Source organism: Thunnus albacares, chromosome 24 (genome assembly GCF_914725855.1).
Source record: "Thunnus albacares chromosome 24, fThuAlb1.1, whole genome shotgun sequence".
Taxonomy (NCBI): Eukaryota; Metazoa; Chordata; class Actinopteri; order Scombriformes; family Scombridae; genus Thunnus; species Thunnus albacares.
This window is the reverse complement of record NC_058129.1, coordinates 9,150,574-9,177,623: the sequence shown is the minus strand read 5'-3', so window position 1 is coordinate 9,177,623 and position 27,050 is coordinate 9,150,574. Positions and strand designations below refer to the sequence as shown.

The 27,050-nt window shown below is 41.6% G+C and overlaps 1 protein-coding gene across 23 annotated transcripts in view; it reads right to left on the bottom strand.

Annotated features, from left to right (window-relative positions):
• Nucleotides 1–24,003, bottom strand: part of LOC122976788 (mitogen-activated protein kinase kinase kinase kinase 4-like) — a 40,939-nt gene extending 16,936 nt beyond the window's left edge. For 11 of the 23 annotated variants that reach the window (XM_044345445.1, XM_044345446.1, XM_044345458.1 and 8 more), the window contains exons 1-15: nucleotides 23,719–24,003; nucleotides 23,312–23,377; nucleotides 11,032–11,088; nucleotides 6,713–6,838; nucleotides 6,316–6,426; nucleotides 6,140–6,230; nucleotides 4,212–4,342; nucleotides 4,009–4,063; nucleotides 3,840–3,918; nucleotides 2,839–3,014; nucleotides 2,649–2,721; nucleotides 2,315–2,525; nucleotides 2,028–2,189; nucleotides 1,387–1,473; nucleotides 17–496 (exon numbers count right to left, since the gene is read on the bottom strand). In XM_044345445.1, the coding sequence (XP_044201380.1) occupies nucleotides 17–496; nucleotides 1,387–1,473; nucleotides 2,028–2,189; nucleotides 2,315–2,525; nucleotides 2,649–2,721; nucleotides 2,839–3,014; nucleotides 3,840–3,918; nucleotides 4,009–4,063; nucleotides 4,212–4,342; nucleotides 6,140–6,230; nucleotides 6,316–6,426; nucleotides 6,713–6,838; nucleotides 11,032–11,088; nucleotides 23,312–23,377; nucleotides 23,719–23,775 (1,962 nt within the window). In that variant the 5' untranslated portion in view covers nucleotides 23,776–24,003. The remainder of the gene's footprint in view (nucleotides 1–16; nucleotides 497–1,386; nucleotides 1,474–2,027; nucleotides 2,190–2,314; nucleotides 2,526–2,648; nucleotides 2,722–2,838; nucleotides 3,015–3,839; nucleotides 3,919–4,008; nucleotides 4,064–4,211; nucleotides 4,343–6,139; nucleotides 6,231–6,315; nucleotides 6,427–6,712; nucleotides 6,839–11,031; nucleotides 11,089–23,311; nucleotides 23,378–23,718) is intronic. The other 12 variants (XM_044345451.1, XM_044345453.1, XM_044345456.1 and 9 more) reach the window with 3 other exon arrangements.
• Between the last annotated feature and the right edge of the window lie 3,047 nt (nucleotides 24,004–27,050).

Here is a 27,050-nt window from a genome sequence, read left to right as displayed (position 1 = left end):
CGAGGAGGAGGTTCACCTCTCTGATAGGCTGAGGAGGATGACTGACAGGCTCGGCGGGCCTATCGGGCTCCAAATGTTCTGCCTGGGGAGGTTTAGAGTCAGTAGGGGTTTCGGTCTGAGGGGGGCTGGGACTGGGGGAGTCTGAGAGCTGGCTGGTGCAGGTCTCATCAGAGTCAGTCTTCTCTGGCACCGCTGCCTGGGATTTCGTGCTGTCAGAGGGGATTGTCTGAAGGCCTCTGAGGGACTCGTGAGCACCTCTCGCTACAGAGACAGCACTGTCAAGGACCTGAGCTTGTGGGGTTGTGGTGAGGACTCTGTCAGGGGGCAGGGTGGAGGTCTGTGGAGGTTTGCTATGGTCTGAGAGGAGTTTGGTCTTGTCGCCAGGCTGCTGTTTGGTATCGTGCTGGAGCGACAGCAGGTAAGCCTGCTCCTGCTGCAGCCGCTTATGGAGTCGCTCGGCCTTGCGTTGCTCCTCGAGCTCCCGCCACTTGAACTCCTATTGCAGAGTGTGGGGTTGATTCAAGGTGGTGAGAAGAGACGGGAGAGCTGGCAACCGACCATCAGCCTGACATACTAAAGCTGACTTAAAATCAGTGCCATCTTTTAAATCCTTCCCCAAAAACACATTCATACAGACAGACTTTGGCATCATTTGTCACTTCATTTGCCGGTTTTACCATTTTTAACTTGTGTTGTGTAGTTTTGGAAATCTATGAAAAGTCACACAATTTCAAACTTTTACATGAACACATTGAATGTCATAAAATATTAAATGAATGTTAAAATGTTGAAATAATGCAAAATGTGATTTAAAAAAAAAAAAAAAGAGGATAAAATGACAAATCTTGATACAATGAAAGAACATTTCTTCTCATTTTCTCATTTCTTCATACACAACAAAACACACCTATTAGAAACAAAGATTTGTTGTGGAGGATTTCCTGAGAGCTTTAAATGTTTCAGATATAAACTGGTAAAATTGTCTCCCAGTTTTTAAATCACTGGGCAAATCTTACAAGGGTTTCATTCATAATCATGTCACTAGAATATGAATAGTTTAGTCAAAACATGAACTCCGACTGAACCACTTAGTGAACCACTTTATCATTATCATGTTGGTAGTTTCAGTCTTAATATAATTCATATTTTTAACAGTATTAAAGGGTTAAAGTAATTTACTGTGATGCCCACAATAATTTATATTAACAAAATTCAAATTATGTTATGCCTTGAAATTAAATTCTTGATTAGGAACTAAGTCGTTACTGAAATGCTGATCCTGATGTGAATAACTTTAGTGCATCTCTAACAGGCACCTTAGAAAGGAGGAAAGACACAGTGTTAATATATTGTAGGTTTTACATGAGGTGTATGTGTGTGACTGACCAGCAACATGGCCTGTTCACGGAGCAGCTGCTCCTGCAGCATCTCCAGGTGTCTCTGCTCCTCCTCCAGCTGACGTCTGATGTACTCCTGTCAATCAAAGCAAAGCAGCCGCTGTAGTTAGTAATCAATAGTAAAGATATGATGTCCAGCTTTACATCCAGCGTCTATGTCTGATTTTTGGGTGTGCGTCCGTGAAATTGATCGTAAATGATCTTCCTGAATGCACAAAGATCTACCAAGTTGTTTTTTTCCCACAGCTTCACTTTCATTCACACAGAGTTAAGATACATTTTAGCAATGTATACAGTACTCGCAGAGTTGTGTCTCCCTTCTATCTCCTTATTTGTTTTAAAGAACTAACATCTTTTGCTGTTTTGTTGTTTTTGTGAAAACAGCTCTGGGGTCGGTTCTAAATAGTCTTCCTCTTAAAATCATTAGATGTAAACCTTAGCACAGCTACAGCGCATGTTGTCTGCATTTTGGATCTCACTGACCAGCATCACCTCTTCACCACGACATACACACTCCACCTTCTGGTGTGGACGGACAGACAATTTCAAAATTAGTCTACCGGAGCCCTTAGGAAATTCTTACTTTGTGCATTTGAAAGGAGAAGAAGAAAAAAATGTTTATAAGCTAACCTGTTCACGATCGTTCCTTCTCTTCTCATCCTCGGCCCGCCGGCGTTCCTCCTCCTCTTTACGTCTGCGATCCATCTCTTCGATGCGCCTCTTCTCCTCTTGCTCCCGGCGACGTTGCTCACGCTCCTGTTGCCTCCTCATCTCCCGTTCACGTCTCTGTTGCTATGGGGCAATACACCAAAAAAATGTCAAAATTTCATGATCAAAACATGATTTTCAGCAGTCTCATCTTTTAGCTTGCCAACATCATCTCTCTGAGAGCTCCGTGACCAAAACAATCATCCTACCTCTTCCAGCCGCCTCCTCTGCTCCTTCTGCTGCTCAATGCGTTTCTGCCTCTCAGCCAGTAGTTGGCGCTTGTACTCCTCCTGCTCTCGCAGCTGCTGCTCCTGGAGGAGCTGCTGGCGGCGGAGCGCCTCTGACCGTTCCTTGTTCTCCTGCTGCAGGCGGATGAAGTCACGGCGCAGAGTTGACTCACCTGGCACATTGACAATGGAGCTGGATGACGGGACAAATTAGGACAGAAGGATTAGATTCGAAAGACACTGAGCTCAGTTTAAAATGCCTTCCAATAAGTAGAACCACATGGTTTTAGGACACGCTATGACTACTAGACCATACCTGGGTTCTCCCTCCTGCTCCGGGGGATCCTCTTCCTCCTCCTCGCTGCCACTGTACTCGTACTCAGTCTCATCTGCACATGGAGAAATGTATAACTCACTCACCACGGTTATGAACACACCACAAACTACATAGATCATATAACTTTTGGTAACAATAACATAAAAGAAGCAGAGTAAGACAGACGCACCCTTCTCTCCCCTCTTCTTCTTGGTACGGTCGATGTGGTCTTTGAGCTGGATGCGGACTTGCCTCTCGTTGGGCTGGTCTCGGATGAAGGGGTGCTTCAGCAGCTGCTCTGTTGGGGGGCGCTGCGTGTAGTTCTTCACCAGACAGCCCTCGATGAAACTGAAAAACTTTTTGGACCTGTCGGGGTTGTGGAGGAAGACAAACAATGCATGACAGAGAGGGTGAAATATATTAGAAGAGACAGCGGGAGCCAGACAGATATTTCTGCCACACAAGGACTAAGTGCATCCAAGGATCTTGGAGTAAAACGTTTCTGCAAACATGCTCCGACTCCAAATCACAAATCAGTCCTAACAGTACTCCCTCTCTTTGTGTCTCAGAAACACAACAACATGACAAGGGCCTTTGGTTTCTCGGTGTAAAGTGATGTTTATACATGTGGACAGGCAGCATTGAACCTTTCACTACATATATACCATGAAAACTCTGAAATATGAGGTGTAGTACAATGAAATCATCAAAACTGCACCTGCTGCCATTAGGATTTGGGTTCAATTCACTTCTAATTAAACAAATAAAAAAGATGAAATGACCTAACAGTAAAACAATCTATTATTTTATGCTAGATAGGGCCAAGAATAATGTAGGACCCATATATATGTGTCTTAATACCGCGATGTCTGTTTCTATAAAGAAAATTCTGAACTGGTTACTCAGAGAGTCTTTTCTGCAGCGCTGCAGTGTGTGCCAGGAGAGGCTGAGCCTGCCAGAGCAGGTGTACCACAGATGTTCAGCTCAGCAGCAAGTCACAGAGGAGAAGCTCTGGATTCAAGCCTTTGTAGCTGCCTGTTCTGAGGTCAGAGATAAAAACTAAATCTACACTAAAATCCATACATAAAATATTAAAGACTAATTGACATGTCAGGATTAATAAAAAGAGGATTGGACAGAATACAAATACTCATATGTACACAGAACACATCCATTATGTGTGTTACTCACCATTTTTTTGATTTGAGCCTAGGAGGGGGGTTTCTTGGAATAAGGAAGAGTGCACGCATGGGGTGCATGTCACAAAGTGCTGCAAGAATACACACACACGTACATCGATGAGAATTCAAGAGACTGAGCAAACACGAAATTATTAACTGAAACAACAACTATCACTCACGTGGTGCTCCTTCAGCCATTTCAATAGCTGTGATACCACAAGACCACAGATCACTCTGCAAGAGGAGAAAACACCCATTAATCAAAACCACGACAAGAACACATGCTCAGCTAAATGGAGGTGTTCACAGGTACACTACACCTGCTTTACACAACAGCTTAATGTCAGTTTTTTTTAGTAAAACAGGGAGCGGAGGGTCTTACCCTGTAATCGTATGTAGCATCTGGATTCTCGTCACAAGCGATGACCTCAGGGGCCATCCAATAGGGAGTCCCGATGAAGGTGTTTCTCCTCCCCACTGTCCGATCCAGCTGGGCACTCACGCCAAAGTCCACTGGAGAGAGTAATGAGGGTGACCACAGTGTGTTAAGTGTTGTACGTTCATGTTCTAAGACTCGATTCAAAGTTAAATATTAATTTCAGGAGAGACTGGGGGCTTTTTTTTATGCTTTCCTGTGCACTCCCCATAAGCCTGGAGGCCAAGTCATCACTTTTTTATGCTTGATCAGTCACAGCTGAAGAGCTCTGTTGCTATGACAGAAATTCAACTTTAAAAAGTTCAAGTTATCATCCTAAAGATTTTCATGAAATCAAACTTGGTTTTTGATTCTATTTATGGTCAACATTTTTTAGGAAATAGCCATTCAGTGAGTTTAAATTCTGTAATTACCTCTTGATATACACTACCAGTCAAAAGTTTTAGAACACCCCCATTATTTCAGTTTTTATTGACATTTAAGCAAAGTCCAGTGAATAACCTTAAATGGTAGCAAGGTAAGCAGTAATCTGCCAGAGGTGAAAAAAAAGTTTAGATAACCAAAAACTGAAAAATAATGTAAACCTCAGTTATAAACAGGCCTTTTTAGGGATCAAGTAATGGGTTAACAAAAAACAACTTATTTATGTCCATTGCTCCAGCTTTTCTGCAGCAGTGGACATAAATTACATCTTGACAGTTGATGCAAAAAAATTCCTACAGATGTCCCAACTTTTGTTGATTACTTACAAACCCCTCTGTCTGCATAAAAACTTGGAGGATGAAGCGTGATGGTCTGGATCCAGAGTGACTGACACCCTGGACAAAAAGGGTTACCACAGCATTTTGCAGAGTCACGCAATACCTTCTGGTCTACGCCTAGTGGCTCAGAATTCATCCTACGGCAAGATAATGAGCCAAAACATACCTCCACGCTGTCAGAATTATCTTAAAAGATGAGATGTCCTGACCTAAACCCCATTTAGCTGGTTTGAGATGAACTGGACAGAAGGGCGAAAGCAAAACAACCTGCACCTCTAACACATTTGGGGGAATTTTCCGAGTAATATTTGATTTCCGTTGTAGAAAGAATGCCACAAGTGTGTTTGCTTGTTCTGTAAAAGGTGGCTACTTTGATGAGTCAAAAAAATTTAGATTTAATTGTGTTAAACAAAAACATTAAATGAAATCTTTATTTCCAGTTGTTTATTTCTTCTATGCTTTAATTTCAGAGTACACTGATCACCAGCCAATAAGGACTGTTGGAGTCTAGTGTTGATTTCATGCTGTCACTACCTTTTTTTGTAAGTTACATGAAAAAAGAGAAGTGGTTTAAATGTAAAGGCAAGTGAATAATTTCATTTCACAGCAGCAGTCACATGAAATGAGCTGTCCTTCCCGTTGTGGAAACAGACCAGACAAGATCAATATTGAGACATATCAGATTGTGCAAAGAATCCCAGGTGAATCGTAGTGCTGTGATGTAAGTGGAAAAAAACCCCTGATGAAATCAGACATGTCATCAACTTATGTCATGTATCTGCACCACTCTCTTGTTATGAAAATGAAAAAAAAAAAAACAAATACACAAACTTTGACCAGCATTTTTAGCAGCAGCGTTATGGCAGCTCACCAGTGTACACTGGTTGGTTTGTATGTGTGTTGTAGTAGCAGTCACATTGTGGGTTTTTTTGATTGACCACCAAAGATTTCACCATGTTTCTCTCACTTCCATACTTAGAGTCATAGGTATTTCACCCAACTTTCATCTGGGACAGAATCATGCAGTGTAAAGGGGCTTTAAGTTGATAATAGTTCTTCTTTATCTGAGAAAAATGTAGCAAACACATGGAAAAAAACTGTGTTATAACTCACCTAGTTTGACTTCAGCATTCTCAGTCAACAGGACGTTCTGACCCTTGATGTCACGGTGGATAACGTGGTGGGCATGCAAGTGGGCCAGACCCTGAGGAAGATAGAGAGACAGAAGACATGAGTGATGGAGACAGAGAAAAAAGGAGAGGAGAGGTGAGGAGAGGAGAGGTGCTCACTCTGAGGATCTCTCTGGAGATGTATGCGATCCAGTCTTCCTTCAGCTGGTTCCCTTTGGTGTTCTTTACCAGGTCGGTGATCGAACCAGCTCCACAAAACTCCATCACCAACTACACAAAAAATACAAAATATATCAGAGGATAAGTCCATGATATCTGACCAAATAATAACTTTCTGAATATGTGACTGTAGTAAACATTGCCTATATTTAAGGACACCGCAGTAGAAGGTAGTAACTAAAAGGAAAATTGAAAAGACAAGAGGCTTAAGGGAGAAAAGAAAAATATGAGATGATATAGGGCTTAGGAAAATACGAATAAGCATGGCTGCTCCATATTTTCTTCCTTCCATACTTCTTACTCAACATTAATTTCTTGAATGGATTTGAGGACTTACCCATAGCTGGTCATCGTGTCCCGGGGGGCTCTTTTTAATGAAAGCACCATAGTAGGTGGCTATGTTTCTGTGGTGGGAATACTTCTTCAGCATATTGATCTCCAGTTTAATTTCCTCCTCTTCATCCTTGAAACACAAACAAACACACCCACACGATACAGAGTTATAAAAAGTAGGTATTTCACACTGGAAAATCTTCATCAAATCCTCAATACAATAATTAGTGTGTGTCATCGTTTGGCCTTGCGCAACATTTCGCAAAGCAATTCACTTCCATACTTGGGGTCATAGAAAGTGTCAAGCTATGTGACAACGCCCTGATGCTGTTTCAGTGGGGCCTGACCAGGCACTTAGTCATCGTTTGTCTAGGACTCAACTACCTAACAATGCAGTATAAGTAGTCCATCTACTGGCAAATGATTCCTTTGTTTAGGAATTAATGATGCATGAGTGAGTCTCACTGTGAGTTGATGTGTACAGTAGCCATTATCTGTAATCCGTTTTAAAAACACTAAATATACATTAGATTGATGGCAAATCCTCCACAGATATATATTAGATTCACACTGACATTATCCTAAATAGAGTTGTTGTCACTGACTTGACACTTTAAAATATGCATCCTGGGTGTTGGATCACTCAACGGAAGACTAATAAATCAGCATTAATTGGATGCACTTAATAATCAAACGTAACCTAAAATCAGAGACGATAATTACACACGCAGGCCCTGCAGGCAAACTGGGAAATCAGTGGGTTTATCCAGAGTTTAAAAAAAGCTAAATCCACTGCCAGATGTAGCTTGAATGCAGCGTTTAGTCTCTGTTGGAAATGGCCTTTTAGTGCAAGTGAAAGACGCGCAACCTGTCCGGCGTCACGCCTTCACAAAAAGGTCAGAGCTAGCTGCGGTGCTAACTCCCTGCAAGCACCCGATAGCGACTTGACAATGATTAACAGTGACATACTAATTGAACACATGCAGGGATCAGCCCGGCAGTGGTTTGCTTTATGGTTACATGGCCTCTCCTATAGAAAGTACAGTGGGAGGAGGGGTATAGAAACCGAAGGCGGGGGGTTGTTGCACAGTATTATCACTGCAGACTACATTTATTAAGAGTGGTTTTATTTTAATTACCAGGACGCAAAGCAGCTAAATGTAGTGAAATTAAGAGAAATGTGATGCAATGTGTGCATATTACGTCACAGTATTTGGTGTGCATGCATCACCTATATAGTAAAATGGCAGTTGGCTGTCTATGCAGGTGGCCATACTGCTGCTGCATGACTCGTTTGAGTTGACGTAAGCCTTTCTGTTGTGCGCTCCCCCCCCCCCTCCCCGATCCTCCCTCCCCCCAACATCTACCCCTCTCTGCTGTGCAGCTGTTGGATTATCACACTCCCGACTGCGAAAGCCTCGCTGCCACAAGTCACATGGTGAGGGAAAGACAGGCACAATCATATGGTGATGTGTGTCAGAGGCGGAGGAGGGGAGTTTTGGTCAAATGACGGCACAGAGGATATGAGGGAAAACAATGTCTCAATGTACAATACATACACATGAGAGGTTATTAATCTGTGTCTATAGGTCAGGCATGATACTCAATTAAAGAAGATGTAATACAAGACAAATAAAATACAATTCGCTGTAAGAGATGGACTTCAAGGAATGGAAAGGTTCTGTTTTTATGTCTTCGCCAACATATGTAAAACAAATCTGTAAGCAGCTCAAAATGAACGCAGAACAGATATTTAGCCAACATGTTCTGTCATTAAAAGCTACATAATACTGTATATTTTGGAGGAAAAAAAAAAAAACCCAAGCTCATGTGATGTTTAAGTCTTTAAATGTCGGCTCCCAAATTGCACAAACAAACTCGGCCTTTGCCAGACAGTCGAAAAGGAGTACACAGCAGCTACACAAACAAGGACAAAGCCACTACGCGCCCAAATCATCCAGTCAGCTCTATACCAGAGGATTGGAAAATGCTTTTAATATATCACAAAATAGAGACTCAAAGTGGAAAGGCATTCATTTTTAGCTTTAGGCCTATATGGCGGCAGAAAGAGAGAGAGAGAGGAGTGTTTGGATTTGAGAATGTGGAGCAGGGATGAGAATGTAGGTCAGAGTGACACTGGACAGGCCAGCGTGTCTGTGGATGAGCTCTACAGGCAGGACAGACCAGAGCGCAACATGGCCGAACTTAATCGTAGTGACGATCAGGTAGCGGTTAGAGAAGGAAAACCAGCTACGTTCTTTCATGACCGAAGTCTGATCAAAACACTTTGAGGTTGTGTAAAATAAAAAACTAATTTGCAGGTTAAGTAATGGAATATCTGAAAGAATATATTCTCTATCTAGGTACTTATGTTCTTTTTAGTGAGCGACGGTGAGGTTTACGGCCGCAATTATTTTCATTATCAGTTAATATAGAATTCATCAATTAATCATCTAGGCTATAAAATGTCAGAAAAAATTCCTTAAGCCTAAGGTGTCGTCATAGAATTAATTTTTATGTCTGACCAACCGTCCAAAACCAAAAGATTTTCTTTCACATAAGACAAAGAAAAGCAGCAAATCCCCTCAAGTGCTGCTTGAAAAAAATAACTTAAACGAATAATCATTGATGAAAATAGACTGATTGACTGGTTGTTTCAGCTCTAATGAGCTTGTATCTCTAACTTAAACACTCTGGTTGAATACAGGCTGAAATAACATGCTCACAGTCTATACTAACACCTCTCAGAGTGTAGTCAATGCAATCCTAATTTAAATTCGTCTTGGTAATGCATTAGCATACTTAATGCTTACAAATTAAATCAGTCACACTGACTTAAAATTCACTGTGTGAGGTCTACAAGTAAGTAAGCTTATCAGTTTAAAAGGTGCTGGCAATAAATGAACCGTTCAATCATGTGCAGGTAATAAAAAATCTTGACGTTGTGTTTTGATAGCTGCCTGAGAAGTTTACAGCAGCTACTCAATATCACTTAATGTCACTTTAAAAAAGAGAAACAGTGAGTGTAGCACTGATCTGTACATGCGCAGGCATCTGCTTTATGTGACAAATGATTTCCGTTCAACAAAAGTCTGTAAGTTACTGTGTCTAGAGGGCACACCTAGTGTTAGAACAGGAAACAGTTGGGCAATACTTTCTATGCTGGTTAGACATGATAACAAATCAGCTCACTGTGTAATTCTGACTCATTGTGACGTAGGGGTTATGTGAGGAGCGGCAGCAGGCAAGTCAGGGCATATAGGCTATCTGCTGCTGCGTTAGCCTATTCCAGTTTTACGACGATCACTACTGCCAGGGTGCGTTGAGAATATGTGGGACATAATAGTGGTAAATGTGTCCTTATAAGGGTATTGACGCACGGGTGAAATTTAGCTGGTGATTTCAGACTTTGCTCCATCGGGGAAGATCCAATCCATAAGTCACCAGTGAGAGGTCTGTTAATGGTGCGTGTGCGCGTGCGAGTACAGTACGATTACGCCCAGATTCCTCCATCGTTATTACGGCCGTGTGGGTGGTTGGCCCTGCTTGGCCTTCGCTGCCACTCTGAAATATGCTGCTTTGTGTTTCTGCATACGAGCATGTGTGGTTGTGTGCGTTCTCTCATCTGCAGACGGGACCTCCCACAGCTGAGGGCAGCCTGCTGGCCCGCGAAATGACGCACTTCACTCAAAAAGCATCTTGTTGCCTCTCCCCTCCCCCTGCTGTTTATTATGGGGGTAAGGAGTCATTACAGAGCATGTCATTTTCTCTTCTGTAAGCTCAGAAACATTTAGACGTCAGATCTGAAGGAATGTCTACAGATTTTAATATCAACCAGACAATAAGAGCAAACACTAAGTATTATGTTCCCTAAATTTCACATCTGACTATAGCTGATATGCTCACCATTTTTTCACTACACATTCCACTATTTCAAATTAAATTGGGGGTAAACAAAAAAAAAAAAAAAGTTGTGACATAAAGCTCAACAAAAACACCTAACATAACTAATCTGTAGATTACTGGGAGCACAGGAAAAACACACTGTGAAAGGCAGAAATCAGTAACCAAATGTGGTTTAAATCAGGCTAAATTATGTTGCTTATCAAATGGATTATGGTGACTGTCTTTTAGATTAGGCATAATTCTGTCAATCATCAATCATAACTAGTCATAAATACTCAAATCACTTTCCCTCATGCAGTAAAATGGTTCGTATCGTGTACCGTGTTTGCCTTATTACTTTGCGTCCTTTAAAGAGAGGCTACCGCACATGATTTCACTGTGACGTCAGTCCTGAAACAATATATTGTTCAGCCTTACCTCTGTGACGTCCATGACCTTGATGGCAGCCAGCTGTCCGGTCTTGACATGTCGTCCCTGCGAAGAGACCGAACAGAGGTGAGCATTCACACTCGACTCGGCAAACTCATCCAAACTCATATTAACTGTCAGCCGGGTAATTATTAATGAATTAAGGAAGTGAGCGCACGTGTGTGTGTGTGACTGAAAGAAACACAGAAAGACTTGTAATTCCAGTGCGTGTTCTCCTACTAAATTAAATAAATTTAAAATATACAATTTGTACTCTACAAAATTTGGATTGTATTCATGATGTATCCCACGACCTGCTTAAACTTACTATATACAGTACATACCAAAGATGAGCATATTATTCCCAAGCTATATAGCCCCAACATTCCCAGACTCCTCTGCTCTCCCAACACCCTACTTCCACTCCTTACATAAACAAAAGACCGAAATAGAGGCCTACAACCCCTCCCTCGCACCCCCCAACCCCGAGAGGAGATAAAACGTGGGACATTTTTGGGAGCCGGTCCAAATGGGTATGGGTATTCCCCTTCTCTCTCTCTTTAGGGCAACACTGCAGTGATACTGCTGCTGTGTCTCTGCGGCAACACACACACACATACATCAATACACTGTGCAGACCTCTTGCACTGTTGCGGCAGGAGGACACATGTAAAAGCATATTCACGCAAACTCAGACACACATGTGAACACCCCCCACCACCACCACCACCACCATCATCTTAGCCAGTGCATTCCATAGTCAATTGAAACTGTATGGATTATGACAATAAAAGCCATGCAGGCTTAGGGGCCCTCTCTTTCACTGGGCAGGAGAGGGGGATGAGAGGGACACTTTACAATGCCTTTAATCCTCTCCACTTTGATCCCAGGGGTCGCCGCTACAAAAACAACACTGAGGCTGACATTATGGCTGTCAGAACCCCGTGTACTGGCTGCTAGCGCTGATACGGTCTGCTTTGCTGGGTTCACAGGTCACAGGTGTAACCAAGAGAAACTAAGTCGTCAACCTCACTTGAGAGTCTTTCAGTTTTTTGAAAAAATCTACTTGCATTGACTTATAAGACTTCTCAATTATATTACTTAACAAGTTGACTTAACTGGAAAAATCAGTCAAATTGTTCCTAAACAATCATTATCGTTCTGCAGATGAATGCGGTCATGCAGAGAGACTGAAGACCAAAACTTATTCATGAATAATATTACGATGCCACAATACGTGACAACATGTGATTATAACTTTCCACTAACTATATAGTAGTAATAGCCTTGCACCTAATAATTATTTACATTATTGATTAATCTGCCAATTCTTTTCTCAATTAAACATTTAGCTTTAAAATGTTTCCCAGCGTCCAAGGTGGTGTCTTGAAATGCCTTGTTTTGTGTCCAACAAACTGTCCAAAACACAATTACATTAAATTTACAATTATATAAATCACAGAAAATCCTCACGTTAGAAAAGCTAGAATCAGAGAATGTTGAGTGTTTTTGATAAATGACTCAAATGATTGTTAACTTTCAGTCCATCGACGTATCCATTAACTGGACAATCGTTTCATTAGGACCAATTAATCGACTAAACATTTCTTAGCCAAGCAATGCTCTAACAACCCATTAATCACCTAGTCGACACAGAGCTGGCAAACCAAACACGCAGAGAAGTTTCCATCTTTAAAGCCTGTTTTTCTGTACGTCCGTGTCAAAGGGAGAACGATTCTTCCAAAGTCTTAAAAATGGACAGAGAGAAATGAGGTCTGGAATTGACGGAGCATGAAGCCAATTCTGTCTCTGCTCACCGACAACCCCCATCTATTAACACCACAGCTCACTCAGAAATCAATACTTCTTTTTAGACAAAGCTTGCTTTGATCTTAGAGTTTAGTCACAGATATTTTGTGAGGTACAGCTAACTCATTAACAAAGCCATTAATCTGTCTTTTTTTTGGCTGTTAATAAACCAAAGCTGTTAATTCTTACAATGTTGTTGTGGACAGTGCCTGGATAAACATGTGTAAACCTATGGACAGCCTACAAATGTCTGTTTATGGTTTATTGATGATTTACAGGTATGTGCTTTGGAATGGATATCGTGAGGTGCGTATCTGAAGGATTTACAGTCATATAAACCCAGAAGTCTCTCAGCTCCTGGTTGGAGTTGGGGTTATCAAGGCCACAAGGTTATTGCATTTTGATACCACAAAACAACTGGGTTACACAACATTAGCACATGAGTAATGAGATGGGTGCCTGGGTTACACGCAGACTTCTTGACATCCTTTTATCTCCTCACACCATCCGCCCACTGTCCTTGAAAACAAGGGAAACACTGAGCAATTGCTTTGGGGATGGCACTACACTGTATGAGTAATTACACATGATGTGAGTCAGCACAAATTAAACTGACAGGTTTTTGAAAAACTGAAGTAAGGATACTTCCAAGTCTGCTTAATAGAGCCTACAAATCTATTATAAATTAGGTTATTCTAGGAAAGACTGGCAGACATAATGATAGAGAGAGCCAGGGTCAACATTACATCCATCACAATTCTCACCACTGTACTCTCAATACAACTGGAAATGAACCATTTTAAAAAGGTTTTTACAAAAAAATCTAAATGATATGATGTAGAAAACAAAATGCTGTAACTTTAAATGTCTTTACTTAGATCAACAGACTGACCAGAGGCTGCTTTTTAATGTAATGCAACCTAAAATGTCTTGTTTTGGTCCCTACTCAACCCAAAGATGATCAAATTACTATCAGCGAAGACTAAAGAAACCAGAAAATATCCACATTTAAGAGGCTGGACCCAAAGTATTTTGAGTTTTTTTTCTTTAAAAAATGTTTTTAAAAAATTCAAAACGACTTATTATTAAAATAGTTGGCGATTAATTTCCGATCGACTAATCAATTCACTCAATCATTGCAGCTCTAAAGATGAACACGTAGCATAATTTTATAGCCCAAAATAATAATAAAATGTTTTGATAAGGATCAGTTAGATGTGTTTACTAAAGAATTGTGATAAGTATATGGACTGAGAAGATATTTTACAGTTCAACAGTCTAACATGACTCATCAACAGACATACACTGATACAGCATATACAGTATCTATTACAAGCTATAATTAACTGATAAAATCAGCCACGCCAATATAAGGGCTGGCCCCACTAAGCACTAAACAATAAGCAGTATTCAAGCATTAAACCTTTAGCTTTATGGGTCAAACCCATTCGAATCAGTGGGAAAGGTTTTCTGCTGGTCTTAATGGGTTAACACAGATACAACCAGGCTGTGAAACCTGGCTCCTGACTGGAGTAAAACATGGATCTGGCACTGCTTGGCTTCGGTATGAAATACCTAACTACTGTATTATCAACTTGTTATAATAGGTAATGGTAGCTACTTCTAGCCCTCGGGGTTCTAAATCATGCTCTCTTCTCAATCACAAAGATACTTAAAAATGATTATTGGGCGTAGCAGAGTGTAAGAGCCCACAGGGCATAGTTGAAGAAAAGAATTGCAGCATCTGACATGTTGAATTTCTTGTGTAAAACCAACACGTCACCAGCAACGTTTGTACGCAATAACCCCAATAAGGACTCAATTCTACGAAGTATGACTTAACAATCAGGTATTACTTGAGTCTAAAAGGTTGGCATAAATGTTCAAATGTTCAAACGCAGACTGGTCACATGCCCCAACTCACGAACAAAGCGTTTTTTGAGTGAAATAAGATAAGCATTTGGCTTCGAGTTTTATGGAGAGAGATCAGAGTAAAGAAAGAATCAAGAATAAAGATCCGGTCTTGGCGATAGATGTTAAAAACAAATCTTGTAAATATAAAGAATAATATATAGTCTACTTGGCTCTATCATAACTTCCCATCAGAACTAACCAACCACATGACATCAACTTCCTCTCCATACTTGGCTGACTCTCCTGTGTTCGGGCCCCTGTTGCAGAGGCCCTTGACGAACCATAGGTTGATCACTGGAGGGCTGCGGCTAGGTCCTACAAGGGCCCCTTGAAGCAGCCAGCTAGGCGTGGCTGTGGAGGGGTTATCTGAGGCACTGAGCTATCACTCAGCCCTCCCTGGCCTCCATCTCCACTCCTCCATCACAGCTCCTCTTAACCATGGCCAGATGTGTTGCTGGCCTCTCTCCAGCTCAGCACTAAACCACTGACTGACTTACTGCCTTTAGAGCCAGAGACATTAAGTTCAAATCTACCCTAAAACAAAATATACTATTCTACAAGGGCTCAATTAATAATGCTGCAGAGAACAAATCTCACTCAACGCTAGAAAACTCGACAAGTGAGGCTCTAACAGGCGGCACTATTAAACTGAGTGTTGACATGAGGGGTCCCATTAAAATGAGAATTATTTCACGAGCATGTATTTACTAGAAAGTGTGCCCCAGTTAAAGAAAATACACTTCAGGTGCTGTCACAATACGTTTCACCGTAAGTGATCCAGAATTTTAATGTGCATAAATTAAAAACAGAGCCGTGCGAGGTGACAGTTAAGAAACCCGCGATTCATGTTTTAGGGTGGATTTTCACTTAACAGAAGTGAGCAGTAATGCTCAGCAGTATCGTTAGTGGTCTGCCCACAGAGTCGGTGTGGACAAAGGGGGAGTACTGTTTCCCATACACTTTTCCACCAGGCTCGTATCCACTGCATCCTTATTGACCAGAACACAAAGAACCCCTCCCTCCCTACATCTTTCACATTAGTGCACAATCAATCACACTTAGCAACTATTTCAAAATGCTGGCTGGCCGCCTTTCTAACCAGGTCACCCTACTGTTTTTCCCCAACAGACTCTTGGCTCACGCTGCCGTTGCACAACAGAGCGCTGAAATTGAGCGACATGCTTTCTAACAAGCCATGTAGGTGCAAAACAAACTCCGGTTTCATATTATTAGTTCACACAGCGAGGGAGAGAGGGAACGGCTGGGTGCCATGGTTCGGTTCTTCAAAAGGTCACTGACGAGTGTGTGTGTGTGTTAGATGGTAGAGTTGTGATAATGAGGGATGGATGACCCCCACCTCCGTCCCCCCCCACAGGGTCATGTGGACATTTAAGGTGTCGTATGAACTGGTAGAGTGAGTAGGTGGGTGGACAGGAGGTGATAAACAGGCGGGTCCGGGTACCGTTAGGTGCAATGCCACCGACGCCCACTAGACGCTGGCTCCAACTGAGACTCATTCAAGAAGCATCAACTTCTCTCTGGAAAGTCAATAATTATTTTCAATGAGTTATTATGGTCTCAATCGCTAGATTCAGGCCAGGCTCTGTTATTAAGATCTGAAGAGTAGGCTTTGATGTCTGCTGTGTGGTCGCTGATTGACAGCTGTGATTGACAGTTGGCTCACCTGCTGCACTTGCTGGCTCTGGGACTCACACTGAGTCGGACTATTGTCGCAATATTTCGGTAAGTTTAAACACAGTCAGTCGTATAAACACAAGTCCATTTCAAGACTTGGTTACACATACAGATGCACGCCTCAGTCTATGACTTCCCCTACACACATCAGTCCTGGGGAGAGAAATGATCAATCAGGGTTCTGCCACTCTGGGCTCTACTACTTTATACTGCTGCATACCAGCACACTGACCCAATTCTCTCACACACACACACACACACACACTCAGCCCTAATGCCTCCACTCTAGCACTCCCCGGAGAAGTAAGGATGGAAGTGACAAAAGATGAGGAATCAAAGAGGAGGAGGAGAGGTGGACACTGTGAGAAAGACACAGCGATGAGACCGGATGGAGAATAAAAGACTGAAAGAGATGAGGAGAGAAAGTGGGATAAGCGAAGGATAACGCAACTCAAAGAGACCAAAAACATAAATGGGAAGAGCAAGTGCGCATGAAAGGCTGAATAAGATGGCATGAGCAAAAGAAAGAAAACTGGCTCCAGAGATCTGGCTGTTGCTCATGAAGAGGGCTAGATTGGCAGAAAGGGGAGGCCAGCTGATGTGACTGTGCGTCTATTGATCACAGTGCAGTGGCTGGCTGCTCTAAAGGATCAAAGATGTGTGGCGGAGCCTTTCCTCATGACTAAAAACAGGAATTAACAACAGCAAAACACTTGAAGGGTATGATAGGCATGTGTATTTCACATGCTAATTTGCAGGTTTTTAAGCACGTGAAGTGGCTAGTGGGATTCCCACTGCCTTAGCTCTGGTATGATGTCACTGATAAAACATAAAAAACTAGAAGAGGAGCTTCAACTGCATGTGGCATGAATGGGAACAACTTGAGAGGGTCTAAAAATAAAGAAAATGAGGAATTTGCTCTTGAGAAAATCCCATCCTTGAATACGGTGTGCCTATTATATACGGGTGGGCTCATTTGTTGCAGCCCATTACCACATTAAAATAAGAAATTTCTTAAAGAGAAGTGATCTTGAAGAGAAAAGAGCTGTCAACTAAAAAGGCACTGGAGAGAGAGACAGGCAAGAGACTGTCTTGTCTGCCAGCGCCTTTGTGTCTCATCTCAACCCCACTTCGGTAATGAGGTGGCTCAATGAGCTACACATAGACTGTGTCATGCACACGCTTGCGCAAGCACACACATACACACACACGCACTGACAACAAGACACAGGGAGTTTTGTTCAGGCAGCTTGGACAGTCAGGGGACGTTGCGGGTCTTGTGACACCCATTAGGGAGAGGGTCACTGTGGGGGAGATGGGCACAAAAAAAAGAGATGGAGGACAGCGTCGGCTAGAGAGGATGCAGAGTGGAGGAGCGTGTGTTTGTGTGTCTTATATTCACAGCTTTCACTTGAGCTTGAAAAGTTTCACACATCACGCCTTTCAACACACACACACACACACACACACACACAATGAATGTATTTGCAAACCTGCATGCTCTCAGTGTGTGTGAAACAATGTAAGACCCCGGCCCCCATTGCAGAGCTGGTGACACATTCAACACCCCCGGATTCTGACCTAAAAGCTCCTCAGCCAATCAGCGAACAGGCTCCCAGGACCTTTACCAATGAGCTCTATACAAGAGTCATTCATTAGCCAAGCAGGAAACCACAAGGCCACCAATGGCTTCTTATCCATCGCTCAGCAAGTATCCAGTCATTTGTTTTATTCATGCAGCTGGAAAAACAGACAAAAGGCTACATTCCTACATATTTAATGATAATCTCGATTGTTTTTGCTAGATCCCACAATCATGATTTTTAAGTACATCCCTCATTTTGACCGTTTTCAATTACACTGGTCCATGTACTTTCCTAACATTTCAATATTACAGCCATATCAAAATCTCACAATTGATTATTTTGGGAACAAAACACATGATGTACAAATCACACATAGTTCTGGCACGTTTCTTATAAAATTTAGCCAGAAACATTAAGGAGATGGTGTGAAATCTCTCAGTTTAGTATCAACGCTTACTCTTCTACAATATAACTAAATAAAAAATAAATAATAAGTGTCACCAAATGATGTTACAGGTGTGTTTTCCAAATATCTGATGAACTGATCGTTCAACTGTAACAACTACATTTGGGAGACCCTTACCAAAAAAATGTCGGTCATGTAAATGTTAAAAATGAATATTGGTTACAACATCATTATCAGATTTTTAGTTACTCTCAAATATTGATATTTGAACAACCGAGAGACTGGATTATCAACACTGATGCCTTAATGATCCAGCATCAGCTGAGCTCTGGAAAAGGCTTTGCTCTATTACAGGTCTGAGTCAAGACACTCTAAAGCCAGAAGCAGCAGCAGGGTCGATGAGGATTAAACTGAAGACAGACAACATCTTCTACCCCCTTTCTGGTGAGCTGATGCAGCTAAATGGCATCTTCATCATTTCCTCGCTCATTTTAAGAGCAACCTAGAACATCTTTCACTTGTTTGCAGACTGCATAAAGATTCCAGCACCAGCCTATTTTATAAAATCCACAATCTCCCGTTTTCGTAATTTTTGAACAAACATTCAAACTACCTTGCCGCTTCCATCGCAGACAACCACTGCCTTGAGGTAAGCACCAGCCTAGCTCACCACCATATGGCACTGGTAGGCATTTAACAGATTGCACGAGAGGTTCTGCTCCCTCCACGGCAGCAGCTCCCACCCCGTGTGCCCGTCAGGCGAAGCTAGCCCCCCGAGGAGAGAGCTTCTTGTCCTGAGGGCAGGGGCGAGGCTGCCCTGAAGGTTTTTGGGGGAGAAAACAAAGGAAGATGGAGGACGGAGCGAGGAAAAGGGGGGAGCTGCTTAGCTTTAGTAACACCGCTTGCTGGAGGAAATCTGTCTTTACTTTTGAAAACATCCTGTCATATAATCTACAAGAGCAACAAATGAGCCTAATAAAAATCATCTCCGTGCCGGTGAGACTACATGACCTCGCTGGGGATTGTCAGTGAGTGCTGGCGTTGCACCAAAGAGCATCCAGACAATTCACCATAGATTTTAACCATTGGATGAACACACACACGCGTGCACATGAAACCTCTGGATGTGACATATATGAGAAAAAAAAAAAAAAAAAAAACACTGGTGGGCACAGTCTTGGCACACCCCATGGATGCACAGCAGGCAGGGAGGCAGGTCAGCAGGGGCTCCGGTGCCTCAGGCCTGACTATATATGGCCATACTGTAGAGCGGAGTGAATCTTCCCCGCATACCACACACACAATTTGAGGAATCGGGGCTTTTGCTATGTTATCGTTACTCTCTCTTTTTTTAAACCCCCCCCTGTATCCATAGTGAGGCACCTGAGCCAGCTGGTCTAGTGCCAGCTGATAAAGAGTGAAGGAAGGAGAGAAGCTCTTTACGCAGTGTTTTCACAGTGTGTGTGTGGATACAAATGCATTATTTTAAAATGACTAATGACTTGAGGCCCGCTGTGTGTGGCAGACTTAATAGCGTAATCCTTCCACTAGCTACTTATTTACTACAAACACGGAGGCCGATGTACTACAGACGTCGTCCACATGTATCCACTGGTTTATAGCGCTGCTGTGTCCCATTTTAGACAAAATTAAAGAAATTAAAGAATACGACCAACTGATGCAACATTAGGGATTACGATGTGGGGTCCTGCAATTCATTAGCATTTTACTGGTATAAATTTAAATAATGCGGTTATAAAAACACTTGTGTTGGTTGCAATAAATTATTTTTATATCCTTGTTTTCAGTAAATGCAAAAGACTACGGAACTTTGCAAACTGACAATGATGAATCTGTATATGGATCCAGGCTTCACTTCTAATCATCCAGCTGGCTGAATCTAAATCAAGTGATTTAAAAAGGGGCTTTTTAGCTATAACGTCATTTTCATTATGGCCATCAGTCAAAATCTGCTGTGCTGTGTTTTCAGAAGTCGACTGTAATCTGGCGTCCCTCCAGGGGCAACGGCTGCCCTCTTGGCAGAGACTGCGGCTACGGGGCCAGCAGCACAGCACGGCCACAAGAACCTTGACATGGCATTTCAGGTCTTAGTGAACAGCTTGGGTCTTTAATTTTCTGTGATCAAATGTAAAAGTAGTGCGACACAGCAGAGATACGGAAATAGGTTTCGGTGTGACCAGCAGTGATAGATCTTCATCAGGTTGGGTCAGGTATTGATGAAGTTTTTCAATGTTATTGCCAACAATTATAGTTTTGATGCTTTGCTTTGAGGAATATATGTCTCTCTACAAAACCTTTTTTTTTCGTTTAACAAAATTGGTTCTCAAACCATATACAGCTGTACAAGACTGACCAGGTTCTTGAGGCAGGGAAATTTATTATTACACTACGTCTGTGTGCCATTTTTTAAATCTCATTTCTAAATATAGGCAAACAAATAATCTCCAGTTCATAGTGGGGTCTTTAAGAATGAATTAGGCTGCTGAATATTTTGAAAATGCCCATTATAATTTCTAAGAGCCCATTTTGACCTTTTCAAATGTCTTGTTTTGTCCCATCAACAGTCCAAAATCCAAAGAAATTAGCTAAGTTTATTATAATGTATGACACAGAACGCCTCAGATACTCACATTTGTGAAGCTATATCCCGCAATGTTTGATATTTTTGATTAATAAAATGACTTAATTATTTGATTATCAAAACAGTTGCCGATTAATCGATTAGTCTATTATCTTTGCAGCTCTAGAATGAATAATAGGAGGGGAGAGGAACTCAGTAAGGTCATAAAGGCAAGGCGGAAATGCAAAAACTGCACTTAAATATTTGAGATTTGTTGTAAAAACTAACTTTTAATTCAATACTTCTCAAGAGCAGGCTTTCTACTCCTTATAGTCCCCTTTAAAATAACAAAAAAAAAAAGCCAAAGAGAAATGTCTCAAAGGAATCAAAAGTCACTACAAATCAAAGAGTAAAGAAGCTCAGGCCCACATTGTGTTATCTAAAAAGGGGCTTGCAAACTGTGACCAAGTGCTTGACAAAGCAGAAAAGGCCTCAGAGGGAGAAGAAACTCCACCCCGTTTTCAGTTGGGGGGCTGTTGTGATTATTCAGTCGGTTGGCGTTTGAACGCCTGCAGACAAACACCTCCTTTCTGTGGTTTTTAACTGACTTGACTGACTGACTGGCGATTCGAGGGAGAGACCCAAAAGAGTGCGGAGACAAACTCAGCTTTGTGAGAGTGCTGGGCAGGTTTGTGTGGAACTGGACAGCTGCTCTTCTACCAGTTGCAACCCCCCCTCCCCCCCCCCCCCCCACCACCCCACTCTCTCTCCACCACCACCACACATGCTTCACAGGCCACATGCTTATTCAACTGGTTAACATGACAGTCAATGATGCACTGATCGACAGCTGATCGGTAGTATTCGGCTACACTAAGCTATGAGTATAGACAGTTTGGCTTATCTCATGCAGGCTGCTGTTAGGACCATGTCTTTGTGTCAACTGCAGGCTAATCTGACAGCCCCTCTCTTGTACAAGCTCCATTCCCACACAGCAGCACTCGCAAATAGAATTAGCATCGGACAGTGAATGGAAGCGGGAGATTAAGGGACAAAAAAAGAGGCAGAAGCAGTAATTCTCTGTCCCATACGCCCGGCTCACAACCATCTGGTGGGAAGATAGCACGCGAGCATCACACTTCCTAATGACATCAGCGTCATCCGCTCCTTGTCTTCGCACTACACAGGGTTGGTTTCAGGTGTATAAGCAGACAAACACATGCACACAGATGGGGTTGTCTCTCCGTGAGCTGAGGCGGGGGAGATCCTGGGAGCACTGGGGGATTGAATGGAGGTCACTGGAGCACTCTGGGCTGTCAGAATTAAATACTCAGCTTAGCTTGCTGCTTAGTGCACAAGCAAATTGATGTTTTTTTGGGGGGCTAGCCAGCTACTTCTAGCCTATTAACAGTCTGTGCGCTGTCTGCTTTACATATATATGTATGTGGTTAAGTGCATGTAGCAGTAGGCAACAAAATGGATCCTACACTGGCTTGCTGGCTGCAACAATAACAACACAAGAAGGCAACATTTAGGCAAGGATGCACAACTCTCTAATCCTCTCCCAATCTCCACCAAAAACACAGAATGAACACATCTTCAACACGAGCGCCCGCCGTCTCTCCCTCTCTCTCACTCTCTCTCCTTCCTTGGTGATGTCTTTCAACAGCCGCAATGTTAATTTTCAAAAGAGAAATGTGACACCGAGAGCAGATGGCGCAGAGAGTGGGATTCCCATTCACTGAAGTGGAAAAGCTCTGATTTAGACAGGATATGAAAGTTGGTTTTGTTAGAAGAAAATAAATATATATAAATATATATATAAATATATATATATATATATTTATATGAGCTGCAGGGTGAGAAGTGAAGCCAGCAGGATTACGACAGTTTCCCCATCCCTGCCTCCTCACTTGCTTTTCAGTAAAGCAGGTGATGTAAGAGATAGGTGATGCATCAGACTGTAGACTGTCTGATTCACTCTTTACACATCGCTCCCAGCTCCAGCTGAACCATTAATGATCCTAATCACACTGAAACCAAAACAAACTAGTATAACTACATACTCTTAACGTTACATCCTTCTGATTTCTTTCAGCTTAAACATCTGTGATGGAGCCTGATAGCTACATCTTAAAAACATGTTGTTTTTTTAATGGGAGTTCTTTTGTTCCCAGACTTGATAAGAGAGCAGGGGAGGAGGAGGAGGAGGAGGAGGAGGAAGGGGGGGGACATTGGCTATGCTCAGCCTCTGCTGTGAAAACAGGACAGGCCATGCACTGCGCCTCCACAACCAACCTTGTATACTTGTCCATAGGTGCCATTTCCAACTACCTCCACCAATTCAAATATCCCAGCTGGATCCTGAAAAGAAAAGGAGAGAAAGCGTGAATATTAAGAAAAATGTTCATATTTTTCTATTATAAACAACAATGTCCACTGTGAGCCAGCTGTTGCGCCCTGGTTTACCCTACATGCCAAATGCATCTCGAACAAAGGAAAACCAGACACTGGCAACACCTCGCTATGGCTCAACGGTCATTTTCAATACTTCAGCTCTAACAAGGAGGCACATTTGAGAGCAGGTTAAAACTTGCTCGTATCAGTCAGACATATAGACGTGTGTTTTATCGAGCTACATAAAATTCAAGCTCGCTAAACGTAAAAAAAAAAAAAAAACAGAGGCTCGGTTCGGCAGCACTCACCCGCAATGAAGCCAAGTCTATGTCTACTAGACTTTTAGCCGGAGAGTCGTTCGCCATCTTTCAAATAAAAGCAGGGCTTTTCTTTGCGCCGTCAAAAAATGCTCGCCGCTGTATCATTTGCGGAGACCCTCGGTGGATAAATTAAGCAGAGGCCGTCGCGTATTCCTCTCCGTGGGATCCGCTGGTTAGCAGTGAACGCTGGGGTGTCTTTACTCCATGTTGAGGTGGCAGCAGCGGGATCTCTCCCTGACTGTGCCACTGACGTCAAGCTGGATGTGAAAATCACACTTCCGCTTCGGTTTCAACATAAAAAACCTCACTTTCTATGATGATGATGAAAAAGCCTCACTTTCTATGATGATGATGATGATGATGATGATTATTATTATTATGGTTGTTGTTGATATTATTAATAATAATATTGATATTATTAGTATTATCATTATTGCTGTTGTGTTTTTCTTTTTTATATTTGTGATTGTTTCTTTTGTGCTGTCTATTATGTTTTTTAATTGGCTAATCAATTTATTGTAAAACTATTATTGTTTTCCTTTATTTATTTATTATTTTTTTGTTTGTTTTTCTTTTGACATTATGTTTGTTTATATGGAAAAGAAGCATGGCAACACCTTGTTTTGTTATCTTTGAGAATAATGCTTCACAATGCAATAAAAACATTTGAAACAAAAGCCTCCATGGGATTTCACTGAAAGATTAATCAAATTGGAATTTCAAAAATGTTTTTCAAATGACCTCTGCTTATATTCAAAGCCATATGTCTTGCCAAGTGTGCTTGCATTAACAAGTGGTCGAAGAAACACTCCCATTTTTAACTTAAGGACAATTAGTAATACCACACTGTAAAAAATAAGGTGTATTTAAGGTGAATTATGTATGTATTATCAGCAAAATATATTTAAGGCACATTTTAGAGAGTTATGTACACTCACCAAGCACTTTATTAGGAACACCTGTGCAATCTAATACAAATACAACATCTGCCATAAATTATTTTACTAAGCTTATACATTTTCAGTTATATATAATATAATGCACTCCAGTACGCCACCACCCACTACAACCTCAATAATAAACATAAAGTAGAATTATCACCTTTCTGACAATGTCAACAAGAACTGAAAATGTATTAGCCGCATACAAGTAGGATTTATTGGCAGAGCTGTTGTATTGGATTGCATTAGAGTGCACAGGTGTTCCTAATAAAGTGCTCGGTGAGTGTAAATTTTATTACTGAATTATAATTAATTCCTTTAATTATGCAGCTAGTAAAAGTGGGGCTTTTTTCTAACTACTTTATATACTGTTGGGTTGTTTAATCTATAACATATATACACATGAATCTGTAATGTTACTAGTTACTATAAATTGTACAATATTTCTAATTGAAATGTTGCAGAGTAGGAAATAAAAGTAGCATATGATGGAAATACTCTGGCTCAGACACTGCTCAATAACAGCAGTTTTTTTTATAATACAGCAAAAATGTCTTATTTATAGAGTGAAAAACCTCTAAATCACAATAAACATGTGTTTGATTTAAGTCCTTTACTAATTATATCAATATGTTTTCCAGGTAGAACATATATAGTGAAGAAGAGTTGTTTTTTTACATGATTTGTTATTCTGTGTGCCTCCCAATCGAATTTTTCTTCACATGATAATTTATGTTCAGAGTCACACTGCTTAATTTCCGCTTTCATCCCGCCTGCTTCTGTCTGACTTGACGCAGCTTTGATTGAGAGCCGCACAAACACAGGAAGCCGGGTCGGCTTCACACAGAAAGAAAAAGGGCTGGGCCTCAGCACATCAGGCATGGATACCGACATGACTCACCTAATCAGTCATATATCACGCCTCACGTTAGTATATGTGCATTTCACACAGGCAGCAGGGTGAGTGAGATAAATAGAGCTAGACAGGAGCGGACCCTCCCCACCGCACAGCATCCTTATGGACATGCGCATGTGAGACTTCAGTGTCAATATTGGTAATCATGGGTGTGGCAAGTGAGCAATCTCAGGAGTGATGCTGTGTATGTTAGTGCAGTGGACCAACATGGGACATGAGAAACAGATAGATTATTCAGTCATTAATTAAGCCGAATGCATAACTGACTCATTATCTGCCCTCTTAAAGTAGATATATGACAATTTATCATGTTTTTTCCTCATTTTGAGTGTTTTATCAGTGATGTTTTGCCAGTGTCACTCTTTGTGGTGTGCCTCCAGCAGATTTCCAATACAAATGACATCCTTAATCATATGAATATGGGTATAACTGTACAATCAGGCAGTCTGCATCAGCCTCATCTTATAGCAGCACGTCAATGTATAGGCTACTGAATCCTTAAAGGCCTGAAAGCAGTGCACCCAAAAGTGCTGATCCTGAAAACCCTAACGCATTGATCACGGTTCACTTCTTTACATACTCTAGTGTATATAGTGTATTGTTAAACAGATGACTTTCTGTGATAATATACTGGTGCCCCCCAGCATTTTACAACCAACAAAATAAGAAGCAATGTTTCAATAGGAGCACAAGCAAGCCCACTGCAGAGAGGAAGAAAAGTGGACAAGAAAATGCTTTTTTTTCTCAGCTGCAGTGTTTTAGTAATTTATCAAAACACAATGAAACGTTCACACAGGCGCAGTTAATCTGTTGGTTAAACAAACCCCAGCTCAACATTCAAACGACAAAGCTGGACGAACCAGTCAGACAGGGTGAGAGAAGTCACCTGACAGTGTGGATACACACATACATGAGTGTGCAAGCGCCAAGTCTTAACTTAGGGCACTCAGTGTAATACTTAAGACACTTAACTCACACTTAAGCACTGTAAATCAAGTTAAATCCATCTGCCGTACGTTAAGCTTGGGACAGTAATAATGAAAATCCTGTTCCATCCCGCCTGCGCTGCCGTGAAGTGTTTGTTGCTGTTACTGGCATGTATATAGAGTCATTGTTTTGCCCTCATTCCCATGGTTCAAGTGTCAATTCAACAGTCCTGTGTGGTGGCATTTAGTCCAAGGGTTCAACCAGGTTTGTGGCTTCTTAAAGAAAGCAGTCAAATTTTAAATGGCTTACTGACACCTTGTGGACATTTGATATTATTGCAGTTGACTTATATACATAACATGTGAAATGAAAGCCTGTGAATCAGGTTTACTGTGTTGTCTAACCATGTTGGAAAAAACAGCAAGACATACAATTTCAGTTAAAAGTTTGGAGACACTTTCCCATTCAAGTGAATGGGAACGTGTGTCCAAACTTTTGGGTGGCACTGTAATTTAGGGCAGCGGTAGGCAAATAGT